The following is a 14,592-nucleotide window of genomic DNA, read 5'->3' as shown; positions in this document are numbered from 1 at the left end:
CAGTGGCAAAGATCTGAACTTTCTAAGGCCAAATGGTATTTATATATTTATTTTTTTTCAGGACAACCAGGCCCCTCCGGATCCTCCAGCTATCATGTGGCCTACTCTGTGAGACTAGGCAACAACTACCCCAGTCCTGGTGTGCCAATACCATTCCGCGAGACCATCTACAATGGACAGAACAGCTATGACACCAACAGTGGCAAATTTACATGCCCATATGCCGGGGTGTACGAATTCCAATTCCACTGTACCATCTATGACCACGCGGCCAGTGTAGACCTGTTGCGCAATGGAGAGTTGATCCTGCATTCATTCACTACCAGGCAAGAGGGTTACATCACAGCCAGTGGAAGCACGTACCTCTCGCTGAGAGTAGGAGATGAGGTATGGCTTGTGGCCAACTACGGTGGCAATGGTCTGACCAGAGACAGCTACTTCTCAGGGCATCTGATCTTTACTGAGTATTAGAGCTGTAGTCAAAACAATCAATCAATCAATCAATCAATGTTTATTTATATAGCCCTAAATCACAAGTGTCTCAAAGGGCTGTACAAGCCACAACGACATCCTCGTTACAGAGCCCACATACGGGCAAGGAAAACTCACCCCAGTGGGACGTCGATGTGAATGACTATGAGAAAAACAAACAAAGCACTCTTGTACAGTCCGGCAAAAATAAACATATACACCTCAATAAATGCAGTTAGAGAAGAATTGATCCACCATCACAAGTTGTTACAAAATAGGAATGATGTGACCATGTGGAATTTTCCATCATTTTACATGCTTTTTAATGTGTGTTTTAATTGTAAGAGTGCACAAACGAAGAGCCGTGTAAACGATATAAATACAAACTACACTACCAGACTCCGGGGAAAAAATGGTATGAAGTTATCACTGCTTCATGTGATATATTTTTTGTAATTAATTCTGCCTTCTTAAATCTTTTTCTTGTCCCAGCCTTCACACTGTTTATTTAACCGTCATTAAGATATACTATTGGAGCTTCTTGAATAAAAGCAAACGTTTCCTGATTTCTTGTGAGTTTGATTTAATTGAAGACATGCCAGTAAAGAACACATAATCAAGCACGCTTCATGGTGTGCCACTTACAGTGACAACGATTTTTATTGATCTTTCAGTAAGATATGCACATGGTAATTGTTATATATTGTATATATTATATAAAAATATAATATAATATAATATATCATTATATATCATATACTGTATATATAATATGTAAATATTACATATGTGTTATATTTTATATTGCTGCTACAGTACATTTTTTGTCTACTTTATACCTGCATTATCCTTTCCATCCTTACACTTTCCATTCTTTGTAACTGAGCTACTGTGTGGAACAATTTCCCTTGTGGATCATTAAAGTATGTCTAAATCTAAGTCTAAGTCAAAGTCTATCCAAGATAGTGATCACATATTTGCCAGACCAGGGATTCTAACTGGTACGAGGGCTCCAACTAGTGGTAAGCCAAATAATCGCTTCATTGAATATTCAAACACAGTGTTACTGTTCAAACTGGGTGTAATGTTAAAGTGGCCAAAATATTAAATAAACTGGTTGAATAAAACCTTTTCCTTGTTTTTATATTAATACTTAGGCCTACACTGCAAAAAATGAAATCTAAGTAAGATTAAATATCTCAAATAAGGGTGATATTTGCTTATTTTCTGTCTGATAAGATCATTCTTCTCACTAAGCAGATTTTATGTTACAGTGTTTTACTTGTTTTAAATATTTTGGTCCTAAATTATCTCAGTAAGATATTACAGCTTGTTGCTGAGATTTTATGACCTATATTGAGTAAAACATGCTTGAAACTAGAATTTCAACTGATGCAAAGCTGTGTCATTAACACTCACAAGTATAAAACTGCTTTTTTAAAGTAATAATTTCTTACTTCAAGCATGAAAAAAAAAATCATTATGTCAAGATAATGGCACAAGCATTTACTTAATTTAAGAATATTTTTCAACATATTGAGCAAAAAGGTCTCTTTTTTTTTCTACCAAGAAAAGTGCACTTGTTATTAGTGAGAATATACTTATTTTAAGGTATTTTTTGGGTTCATTGAGGTTAGCTAATTTTGCTTCTTTTGGAAAGTCTTGACAAGCCGAATTTTCTTGTTCTATTGGCAGATAATTTTGCTTAGTTCAAATAAAATACCCCTCATTTTTGTATTTTTTTTCTTTGTTTTTGAACACTGACTTTTTGCAGTGTACTAGGCTAATGTTGGTCATTATAGTGGCACTTGGACAGCCAAATATTTTCTGAGGTGCTACTTGGCAACAAAAGTTTGAGAAACACTGGGCTAAAAATAACAGATTCAAATTAATTGCTATTTTTTTTAAAAGCTACCATGAGACTATCTACAACAAACCTTTTTCCACTGAGTGCCGCACAGCGAAAAATCAAAGCATGCGGGGGCCATTTTGATATCTTATATTTTCAAATCCAATATATATATATATATATATATATGTATATATATATATATATATATATATATATATATATATATATATATATATATATATATATATATATATATATATATATATATATATATATATATACATATATATATATATATATATATATATATATTTGTTTTTCAAGAAAACTAGCAGCCCCCATGTCAGCCTTGTTCTGTTTTGTATCAGGTCAACACGCCATCATATGGGTCACTCTGTCCAAGGGTGAGCTGTTCAGGAGACAATGTAGCAAATGATCTTAACACCAATCAGAGGCTATAAGTACAGCTGTGCGACCACTTGTTCAGTCTCTCTTTTTTCTCTTCCTGGAGCGTGTGAGTTTGGTTTCAGATTGAGCCATAATAACTAGCCATACCTTAATGCCTTCTTAATTCAGAAGCAGCTTGTTTCTGCAAGTAAGGAAGAGCGTAAGGACCATTGGATAATATTTTGGAATTCTATTTATTGCGTGGGAGCCTCTTTTTCGGTGAAGAAAAAACTCTACCTCAAGTGGCTGAGATTGTTTGTTGCGGTCTTCGACCAGGTGAGTAGTGCAAAAAAAAACAACATTTACTATATGAGCTGAGAGGAGCCTCTGCACCCACCTGAGGCTTTATCCATGTGCACTTTTCTCCCCCGAGTGACAGTCTTGGTGTGCCAGACCATGTCCTCCCTTTCCTCCATGAAGCCGTTTTGGCCGAGGAGGGGATGATCAACTGGTGGGCTTGGGGATGATCAACTGGTGGGCTTGGGGATGATCAACTGGTGGGCTTGGGAATGACACCCAAGTTCACTTCAAAACTTGCGGTAAAGTAACATTTTCGCAGCAGATTCATAAAAACACCAGAGCAGTCATTCTCAAACTGTAATGGTACGCCAAATAATCACTTGATTAAAGTACAGTGTTTTATTCTCCTATGGTCAAACAGTGTCACTGTTCAAACTGTGTAATGTTAGTGGCCCAAAAACATAAGCATATTTGTTAAATCAAACCTCTGCTGTGTTTTTAATGAATACGTATACCTACTACGCTACTGTATTCTAATGTTGGTCATTATCATGGTACTTGGAAGACCACGTTTTTTCTTAGACTTGGTGGAAAAAAATTGAAAACCACTGCACTAGAGCAGTGTTTTTGAACCACACTAGTGTGCCGTGAGATTATGTAATTTCACCTAATTGGGTTAAAAATATTTTTTGCAAACCAGTAATTATAATCCACAAATAATGTGCCGTCGTTGAGTGTCTGTGCTGTCTAGAGCTCGGCAGAGTAACCGTGTAATACTCTTCCATATCAGTCGGTGGCAGCCGGTAGCTAATTGCTTTGTAGATGTTCCGGGAATAAGTTGTGTGAGACGACGATGGTTTGTCGTGATCGGGAGGCAGCGTGCAGGTATAAAGGTATCTAACACTATATGCTATATTTAAAAACATGTTTCAGGGGAAACAGATGTCACTCGGTGAGTTTACATCATTTGAATACCTGTGTGCTGTGTTGAAATGCTCTCCCAAAATTCTCTTGTTAATTATCTACAGGCCACCTAAATATTCTGCAAATTTTTTTGATGATTTTACTGAACTATTGTCTAGCATCTCCACTGACTTTGACTGCCTGGTTATAACTGGTGATTTTAATTTTCATATTGACGATTTAAATGACAAGGGCGCAAAAGAACTTTTTACTATTTTAGACACATTTGAACTGTCTCAACATGTGAAAGAGGCTACACATTATAAGGGACACACCCTGGACCTGATTATCACAAAAGGTCTCAATGTTTCTGATGTTCTTGTGATTGATCCTTCATTGTCTGATCATTTCTGTGTTTTCTTTAATATTTCTGTAATTCCGGACACACAAACAGAATCAAAGAATGTCAAAAAGCGGTACATAAATGAACATGCTAATGTCCTCTTTAAAAACGCCATCTCCTCACTACCACCTCTAAACCCATGTCATGCTGATGATCTTGTAAGCAACTTTAATTCCAAAATTGTGAATATCATAGATATCATTGCACCTGTTACAGTTAAAACGATTTCTGGCAAGCAAAAGGCACCCTGGAGAAAATCTGCTGCTGTAACAGCCCAGAGAAGAGAGTGCAGGAAGGCTGAACGAATCTGGCGGAATACAAAACTTCATATTCACCATGACATCTATAAAGAGAGCCTCCAGGCCTACAATTTAGTCTTAAAAAGTGCTAGAGAAACATTCTTCTCCAATATCATAAACAGCAACACAAATAAGGCCAAAACCCTATTCACAATCGTTGACAGACTGACTAAACCCCCAACACAAATACCAGCCGAACTCCATTCCACGCAGAAATGCAATGACTTTGCATTCTTTTATACTGATAAAATTGAAGGCATCAGACGCACCATCAATATCTCAAGTAAAAAAGTTGGATCACCACCCCATTTAGGCAAAAGTAACACAGCAATGATGGCAAGCTTTAATGCCATAGACTCTAAAATTCTAGTGGAAACGGTGACAGCTCTAAAGTCATCCACCTGCTGCCTTGATGTTTTACCTACCAACTTCTTTAAGAATGTTTTTGACTGCCTATCAACAGACATCTTGCAAATAGTTAATAATTCTATTAAATCGGGCAATTTCCCGAAGGCTTTCAAAACTGCAGTCATTAAACCTCTTCTAAAAAAGCAAAGCCTAGATGCCTCTGTTATCAACAACTACAGACCAATTTCAAATCTACCATTCATAAGTAAAATAATTGAGAAAGTTGTCCTCCAACAACTAAATCACTTCTTGGCTTCTACTGGCTGCCACAACAACTTCCAGTCAGGATTTCGACCTCTTCATAGCACAGAGACGGCCCTTCTTAAAGTTATAAATGACATCCGTCTAAACACAGACTCTGGCAAAACTTCAGTATTAATGCTTTTGGACCTCAGTGCTGCATTTGACACTGTCGACCACTCAATACTTTTGGACAGGTTGGAAAACTGGGTGGGGATCTCAGGCACAGTTTTAAGCTGGTTCAAGTCATATCTACAAGATAGGAACTATTTTGTTTCCATTGGTGACTTTGTATCAGAACCAACCAACGTAACGTGTGGAGTCCCCCAAGGTTCAATCTTGGGGCCGACTTTATTTAACATCTATATGCTCCCACTAGGACAAATCATGCAAAATAATAACATTGACCATCATTGCTATGCCGATGACACCCAAATCTATGTAGCGCTATCACCAAATGACTATCGCCCCATAGATCTTCTGTGCCAGTGCATTGAGCAAGTCAAACACTGGATGTGCCAAAATTTCCTACAACTAAATGAAGATAAAACTGAGATAATTGTTTTTGGTGCTAAAAAAGAAAGGTTTAAAGTCATCCAACACCTTCAATCACTGTCCCTGAAAACCTCAAATAAAGCCAGAAATCTTGGGGTTATTTTAGATTCTGATTTACATTTCGACAGTCACATCAAATCAGTAACAAAATCGGCCTACTATCACCTCAAAAATGTAAAAAGACTTAGAGGGCTCATGTCAGCTCAAGACTTAGAAAAACTTGTACATGCCTTTATTACCAGTAGGCTAGACTATTGTAATGGTCTCCTTGCAGGTCTTCCCAAAAAAACTGTCAGGCAGCTACAGCTTGTTCAGAACGCTGCTGCTAGAGTTCTAACAAAGACCAAAAAATGTGAGCACATTACACCAATTCTTAAATCCTTACATTGGCTCCCTGTACATCAGAGAATAGATTTCAAAATCCTCCTGCTCACATATAAATCACTACATGGTCTAGGGCCCAAGTATATCACTGATATGCTCCCACTATATACGCCCTCTAGATCACTAAGATCTTCTGAGACCAATCTGTTAGCGGTTCCAAGAGTAAACTCAAATCAAGGGAGATCATCATTCAGTCACTATGCAACACATAGCTGGAATAAACTTCCTGAAGATGTCAGACTCTCCCCAACTCTCACTACTTTTAAAACTAGACTGAAGACTTTTATGTTCACCTTAGCTTTCAGCTAAATCTTTTAATCTTTTAACTTTTAACGTCTGCACTGTTTTTATTTTTATTGTCTGCATTTTAATTTTGCTTTTATTTTCTTTCATTTCACTTTGTTGTCTGTGAAGCACTTTGAGTCTGCCTTGTGTATGAAAAGCGCTATACAAATAAAGTTGCCTTGCCTTGCCTTGCCTAACGCTTAAACGAAAAATAAGCAAAAGGTGAGTGCCGCTAAGAAAAGGCATTGAAGCTTAGGGATGGCTATGCAAAATGAAACTAAAACTGAACTGGCTGCAAAGTAAACAAAAAACCAAATGCTGGACAACAGCAAAGACTTACAGTATGTGGAGCAGACGGCGTCCACAAAATACATCCGCACATGACATGACAATCATTAATGTCCCCACAAAGAAGGATAGCGTCCGCACAACTTAAATAGTCTTGATTGCAAAAACAGAGCAAGTGTGCGGAATAGCGTTCAAGGAAGACATGAAACTGCTACAGGAAAATACCAACAAAAGAGGAAAAGCCACCAAAATAGGAGCGAAAGACAAGAACTAAAACACTTCACACAGGAAAACCTCAAAAACCTCAAAATAAGTCACGGCGTGATGTGATAGGTCGTGACAGTACACCTACTTTGAGACAAGAGTCATAGTTATGCATGGTTGGTTATGGTTTAAATTCATATTCAACACTTGCGAGAACGACTTTTTAATTGTCAATATCGGCTGCTGAGTTTAATTTTTCAATGATTTCTGCTCGTTGTGTGCCTCGGGATTTTTCAATGAATAAAATGTGCCTTGGCTCAGAAAAGGTTGAAAAACACTGCACTAGAGCAGTGGTCCCCAACCACCGGGCCGCGGCCCGGTACCGGTCCGTGGATCGATTGGTATACAGGGCCGCACAAGAAATTTAAAAAATATATATATATAAAATAAAAAAAATAAAAAATATATATATATATTTATATATTTTGTTTTTAAATTAAATCAACATAAAAAACACAAGATACACTTACAATTAGTGCACCAACCCAAAAAACCTCCCTCCCCATTTACACTTCGCACAAAAGGGTTGTTTCTTTCTGTTATTAATATTTCTGGTTCCTACATTATATATCAATATAGATCAATACAGTCTGCAGGGATACAGTCCGTAAGCACACATGATAGTATTTTTCTATGACAAAAAAAATACAAATAAAAATACAATACCCCCCCGGGCCGTGGGACAAATTTTCAAGCGTTGACCGGTCCGCAGTTACAAAAAGGTTGGGGACCACTGCACTAGAGCACTGTCAAGATGATCTTTGACTATATAGCGCTTTTGGAGTGGGTGATTAAAAACAGCAAAGTGCTCCTGTTGCATTGAGGATCTTGGACCAGTGTAAACATATTGCTTGGGTTTTGATTTATGACTCATCATTTGTCGAAGTAAAACTTTTTAAGATCCTGCTTTTGACATTTTAACCTCCTAAGAACCTCTGCAGTGTTGCGCATAATATGGGGTCTTTGTTTTTCTCCCATGTGCAACTCTGACAAAAGAAATAGACCAAATGTTGTCCACTGCAGAGTACGTTGGCTCTTAAAGTAAGAACTGTCTACAATTTAGTCGAATAGCCCTAACTTTTTATTGAGCAGCACAGTGGCGCAAGTATGCAAATTAAACCCGATAATGCAAAACTTAATCTAATTTAAAACACGTGTATGCACATACGACACTTAAAACCTTTAGCATTATAATAATTATGATGAACATCTTGAACCCTTTTTTTTTTGTTTTTAATTTGAGACAAAGGTTATTTATGTATTTAATATTTGTTTACTTACTATGGTGTATTATTTATTTATTATTTATTTGTTCACTGTTATGTTACAGAGAACAAAGAAATACGATAAAAAAATCTATGGTATGAAAAGGGGTAGGATTAAATAGGCTCGGCTTCTTCATACTCCTTTTCGACGTGCTGTAATGAAACAACTGGAAATATGTGATTGTATTGTATGCATGTTCGAAATAAACTAAAACTGAACTGAACTTATACATTTTTTGAGCCCTTTACAAGTCTACATCATCAGTGTAATTTGTTGTTTAGTAAAAATCCAATCAATCCAATCCACTTTATTTATATAGCACATTTAAACAACAAAATGTTTCCAAAGTGCTGCACAACAATATTAAAAACGATATTCAAATATTATCTTTAGCTCCACCAATGACTGAATAAAAACAAAAAATAAATACATATAAAACCAATATAAAAAACAATATAAAATAAATATGATTAAAACGATTTTAAAGGGTAAAACCAATTAAAAAAGCCTGACGTCTCAAAAACATGAGTTCAACGCATCCTCCACAAGAGGGCAGTAATTGGCTTTTTAGAGGGCTGAACAGTGATCCTGTAAGATTACCACGAAGAAGAAACAAGACACCTGATTTTTTAAAAGAAACTGCCAAATTTGAAACAGACGAGGTAAGAAAAACATCTTTTTTTTCTTCTTTTTTTTGTGTACAGTTAATACGTTCATGCAGTTTGAAATTACTTCATATTTCATATAATATATACTAGTAAAACTGTGTTAATATTATCTGTATCAAATTTTAAATGGCAGGTCGGTAATGTGATTATCATGATGCGTTCAAGAGTCTTCCCTCAGGCCACGAGACTCTTGAACGCATCATAATAATTCCCTCAATTCCCCCCCACAAACGAATTAACTCGCTGGAATATAAAGACAATATAAAATACATCCGTAAACGTGGATACAAGTGCAATATATTTATCTGTACAGTAAATCTATTTATATCTGCATCTTATTGCTTTTTTATCCTGCACTACAACGAGCTAATGCAACGAAATGTCGTTATCTGTACTGTAAAGTTCAAATTTGAATGGCAATAAAGGAAGTCTAAGTTTAACTCTAAATTAGTCAGTGGCATTTTAATGCATTGCATGCATTATAAATACTGTTGAGCAACATACAGTCTAGATTTTTCAAATAAACAAATATGTTTACAGTACATTACCATGAATTGATTAACGTGGACCCCGACTTAAACAAGTTGAAAAACTTATTCGGGTGTTACCATTTAGTGGTCAATTGTACAGAATATGTACTGTACTGTGCAATCTACTAATACAAGTTTCAATCAATCAATCAATCAATCAATCAAAACACAATGGTATATATATTTATGGGTAAAATGTACAGATCAAATTTGCTGTATTTTGTTGTGATTACCCGATGTGTGTTGCAATAATAAATGATTAATTTCTGATTTTAAAATAAAAAAAAATACAAAATAAAGTTGACTTTTTTTACTCTTTTTTTTTTAACTTTAAAATTTTTTTTTTTAGATGACAAATAATTACAACATTGAAGATGATAATGATGAAAAATGTGAATTCAAGTGATCTGGAGCAGCTCGGGCAAGATGAAGATGATGAATGTTGAGTTGAGTTTGAGTTTATTTGGAACATGCATGCATACAACATCACAATTTCCAGTTTCTCTATTCAACATGTTCGAAAAGGAGTAGGAAGAAGCAGAGCTTATTTAATCCTACCCCTTTACCTTTACATAGCAGTTGCTAAAACTTTTGTTCACTTCCTGTTCTCAATTTATTCACAATATACTCCATAAGTAATAACAATACAAATAAATAATAATTAGTGAAGTAAGGTATATTTCATATGGTGAGATGAGTAAGATTATCTTGAAAATCAATGGATAGATGAGATAAATTCAGAATGTTCATCATGGTTCTAATTCTTTGTACTTTGTAAACACTTTAAGTTTGAATAGTTTCTTGAAGTGGATTATATTAGTACATTGTTTGATTTCTTTACTTAATCCATTCCATAATTTAATAAAGTGCTTTTTATGCTTAGAACTAACAAGCAAGATATTTCTGTGTATTTATCTTTTGCTTTGTATAATATTTTGTACTCTCAAATATGATACAAATTGCAAATCATATATGGAAATTGGGGCAGCGCCTCACAGCGAGAAGGTCCTGGGTTAGATTTCCGGGCTCAGAGTCTTTCTGTGTGGAGTTTGCATGTTCTCCCCGTGACTGCGTGGGTCCTTTTCGGGTACTCCGGCTTCCTCCCACCTCCAAAGACACGCACCTGGGGATAGGCTGATTAGCAGTGCTAAATTGACCCTAGTGTCTATCTGTTTTGGCCAAAATAAATGGATGGATATTTAAAAAAAATATACAAAATGTTCAGAAAGACCAATAAAAGCTCCAGTTTCAAATAATTGGAATTGTCAATTATATAGTGGTTTAGGCTTTAAAGGGTTAATCACTGAATGGATTAAATTGCCATTCCATATTGTTTTGACTGCATGCAAAACACATGGCCTTTGACCCTCACCCTTTAGTGTATCTTTAATAGAACTTGTACTGTAACTCAGCCCCTTTCAAATCATTTTACCTGTTCTTATTCAGCACTCTGTGTATTTCGCCATCATTATGTCACAAAACCTTGTTCTTTTTGACAGCTGGGGTGAAATGTCAGCTTAGTTATTCTTATGGATGCTCTTATTTTGATTATTGATTGTATTTCTGTCAGGCTTGCCAAACGTGTGAGACATGTGTTCATAATTTGACCAGAAGATGGTGCTGGTATACAATGTAACTGGAAAGAAGTTGTGGCCCTCCACCTGTGGATTTGAGCCTTCAAAGTATGTGCTGTACATTTACTCTTACTCATATCCTATTGCATCCCCAACAATCATACATAACCTGCTGTATTCAGAACTTAATACACACACTGATATGCATTCTCTCTTTAATAATAAGAAATAGGAAAGGCAAGTTTTTTTTGGGTGCACAATTTGTACACAAAGCAATTCCAAGCGCCGTACAGAAAATAACAAGAAGGCAAAAATAAAAATATAAATTAATCTTAAAAATAATAATCAAATTAAATAATTATAACATTAAAATCAGAAAAAAATTCTCATGAAACAATCATAATTCAAATTAAAATCAAATAGTTTGGATGAAAATTTTCAGTTGTCATATGCACAATTACATACAATACAATAATAATACAATAAACAATCGTCATCATTATTGTTATCATAATATTGGAAAAATGGCACTTTTGAGAGTAGAGGTTGTCTTAAATGTCTTAATTAATTGTAAAACATTTTGTATTGATTTGATGGTAGAACTCACTTCCTTCATTCTGAACATTACAGCAGCTCCGTTTTTAAATGAATTATCGGACTTAAGTATATTAAAGTATCATCGAATCAGGCACACAATTAGGCAGGGAAGTCCAACGTGTGGCTAGGAGGCCATTTTTGCACTGTAGTTTGTTGTTTAATTGTAGAAATTAAATTAAACAAAACAAAAAACAGAACAAATCTGCAAATATGGGGCAAAAAGGAGCAAAAAGAAAGACACAGAGGAAAGGGAAAAGGTTGAAATGTTAATAGCCACTAACGACAAACTAGTTTTAAGATGTATAATTAACTGTTTTTAGCCTTTTATTTTTATTGTTTTTTTAATTTACAAAAAATAAGTACGTAAAACTAGTAGCATCCTCTCATATTTCTCTCTGGCCTTGAGTGGAAAAGGTTTGGACACCGCCAAAAATGTTGGAAAAATGTCAAAAAATATAATTAGTTTAAGTGATTGTTATGGTTAGGGTAATTACAATATCCATCCATCTATTTTCTACCGCTTGGCCCTTTTAGGGTGGCGGGGTAATTACAATGTGGTGCAACAAAAGTAGAAAGAAGAAGCAGAGCATTGTTGTCAATTTGTAACACAACCAAATAAGTCAATAAATGAACCAATAAAGTTCAAATGCAGAGATAATTAAAAAAGTGGTAATTTACATAATTTGCTGAATATGTAATAGATTGTCTTATTTAGTAGAATGTTTTAAGATGTTTATCAGGATTCTTCCTCCTATTTTGTAAACACTTTGAGTTTGAACAGTTTCTTAAACTGGACCATATTAGTACTTTGTTCTTATTTTCTTTATTAACTCAAAATTTAAACTAGTGTTGTATGTGCATACAAATGTTTTAAATTAAATTTTTCCCTAAATTATATTTATTTTTATTTTTTTGGATAGCATTTTATACTTTGCTTGGTACATAATTGAACTGTTTGAAATTGCAACAATTCATTGACTTTCAACATTTTTGATTTAATAAATAAAGGATTTGAGTGTTTCTTATAATTAAAATTGTGTATTATTCTAACTGACCTTTTCTGTAACACGGTTAGTACTTTTGCAATGATTTTCCCATATTTATACAAAATAAGGTGAATCAGATATGTGCTTTAAGAAAAAAGACAATTCAACAAAAAATGTAAATAGTATTGATCAATTTGTCTTCATTTTATGTTTGTCAACAAAAATGCAGCACTTATTAATTTCATTGGCTCGTGTTGGTGTACCTAATGTTGTGGCCACAAACACAGATATCCAAAAAGGAAAAGTGCATTCGGGTCGGATGTCCAATTTAGATTTTTTGTCAAATCCGATTTTTTTAGTGGCCGTTCACAGTACAAACAAAAAAAATAGATTTCTAATGTGAATGCAATATGACCTGCCTGCGGACATGTCATCATCGCGTCACACGCTCTGCAGTGTTTACGGAAATGAAAATGGCTCAGCTCTTGTCGGTCTCCGTACTAGTGCATTTGTGGCAATTTCAAAGATTTTGTGTAATCAAAGTCAACATTTTCTGAACCCAATTATTGTGTATAGAAGATTAAGAAGGAAAAGGACAAGTATTTTGGCTCTCACAGTTTTACGGGATAATTTGCTTCGATGTGTTCTTGAAGAGCGTGTCTGTGGGCGAGCAGTCGGTGAGAGTTCCTAAAACACTTTATTTGCTCCTATTTTCTGTTGTGTTGTAAACTATTCATTTTATAACCGTCTATTTTGGTGAATAATTATGACGTTTATCGCTTTTTGAATGCGTACGCATTACAGTAACATTCACATTGAGGACGCATCACATACTGTACATATCCGATTGATTTCCACACACGAAAGAGGCCTGGGTCCAATGAGAAAAAATTGGAATTGCAGTGTTCACACTGACATGAAAATATCTGATACAGGTTGGCCTGGCCCTAACCAATCTGGCGCCCTAGGCAAGATTTTAGGTGGCGCCCCCCCACATCGGCAGTGAAGTGTATATACTCACAAGAAACCGAATAGCTTTGTCTTTGACCTTTTTTCTTACTTAAAGAAAGCAAATTAACATATTATATGAGAATGTTATGTTATGATTATCTTTAACCGAATCACAGCAGTGCTCAAATTAAAAAACAGCATTTCCTCTCATGTGATATTGCTTAATTAACATTAATGATGTGCACTTTAACAACTAGGCTTACAACTATACCTAATATATAAAGGGGTGGAAAAGTGACTATTACCTGCAGGGCAAACATTAGCTAACCAGAAGGCAATAACAATGTCAACAAAAAACACCTGCTTAAAAGATCTAATACAAATGTCCCTGAGGAATGTAAGGTGGGAGTACTGTAATTACCGAACATTACATTATTATTTTCCATAACAATTTAGCCCCCTCCACAATATTAACCCGACGTTAAAACAGAACCAGCTATTTATTGATTAGCAATTGCCGAATCATGTAGCATTAGCTTAATGCTAAAAAGCCAGGTTACTATCACATTCTGTAACAGACAAATAATTTCATGTAGGCTAACGTTACCTACCTGCTACCTCTGTCTTTTTCTCGTTTCTCCTCCTCTTCTTTTCTATTTTTTCTTCCCTGGGCACCTGACAGTTTTGGCAGTTTTGACATCTTGTGTTGATTTTTTGATGTGGTGAGTCCAAAAAGAGTCATGATACGGGGAGGGAGGGAGGGAGGGGGGAGGGGGGGCGTAATGTTGTAACAAATAATATTTCTATTAAATAGGCTTTACTTTGCATTTTAATTAACGTGGGATTATTTTTTGTATTTAGAAATAATAGTACCAACTTTTATTTATTTATTTATTTATTTTTTCTCCAACATTTGTGGCACTGGCGTGGCGCCCCCTGATGGACGGCGTCCTTAGCATTTGCCTATACAGCCTATGCCAC

General features: G+C 35.3%; 2 protein-coding genes across 6 annotated transcripts in view; both read left to right on the top strand.

Moving 5' to 3' along the window:
* LOC133652530 (eosinophil peroxidase-like) overlaps positions 1-1,037 on the top strand; it is a 33,660-nt gene extending 32,623 nt beyond the window's left edge. For all 4 annotated transcript variants that reach the window (XM_062051374.1, XM_062051378.1, XM_062051377.1 and 1 more), the window contains one exon: positions 62-1,037. In XM_062051374.1, coding sequence (XP_061907358.1) covers positions 62-471 — 410 coding nt within the window. In that variant the 3' untranslated portion in view covers positions 472-1,037. The remainder of the gene's footprint in view (positions 1-61) is intronic.
* A 1,793-nt stretch (positions 1,038-2,830) lies between these two features.
* The window catches only part of ebf2 (EBF transcription factor 2), a 142,657-nt gene continuing 130,895 nt past the window's right edge, over positions 2,831-14,592 (top strand). The window contains exon 1 of one of the 2 annotated variants that reach the window (XM_062051348.1): positions 2,831-3,046. The gene's annotated coding sequence lies outside the window, so the exon portion shown is untranslated. Of the gene's footprint in view, positions 3,047-8,899; positions 8,968-14,592 lie in introns of those variants that run through there. The other variant, XM_062051349.1, reaches the window with a different exon arrangement.

The sequence above is a fragment of the Entelurus aequoreus genome, linkage group LG06 (assembly GCF_033978785.1).
Source record: "Entelurus aequoreus isolate RoL-2023_Sb linkage group LG06, RoL_Eaeq_v1.1, whole genome shotgun sequence".
NCBI classification, from domain to species: domain Eukaryota; kingdom Metazoa; phylum Chordata; class Actinopteri; order Syngnathiformes; family Syngnathidae; genus Entelurus; species Entelurus aequoreus.
The sequence above is the reverse complement of the archived record's forward strand: the minus strand, read 5'-3'. Positions and strand labels throughout refer to the sequence as shown.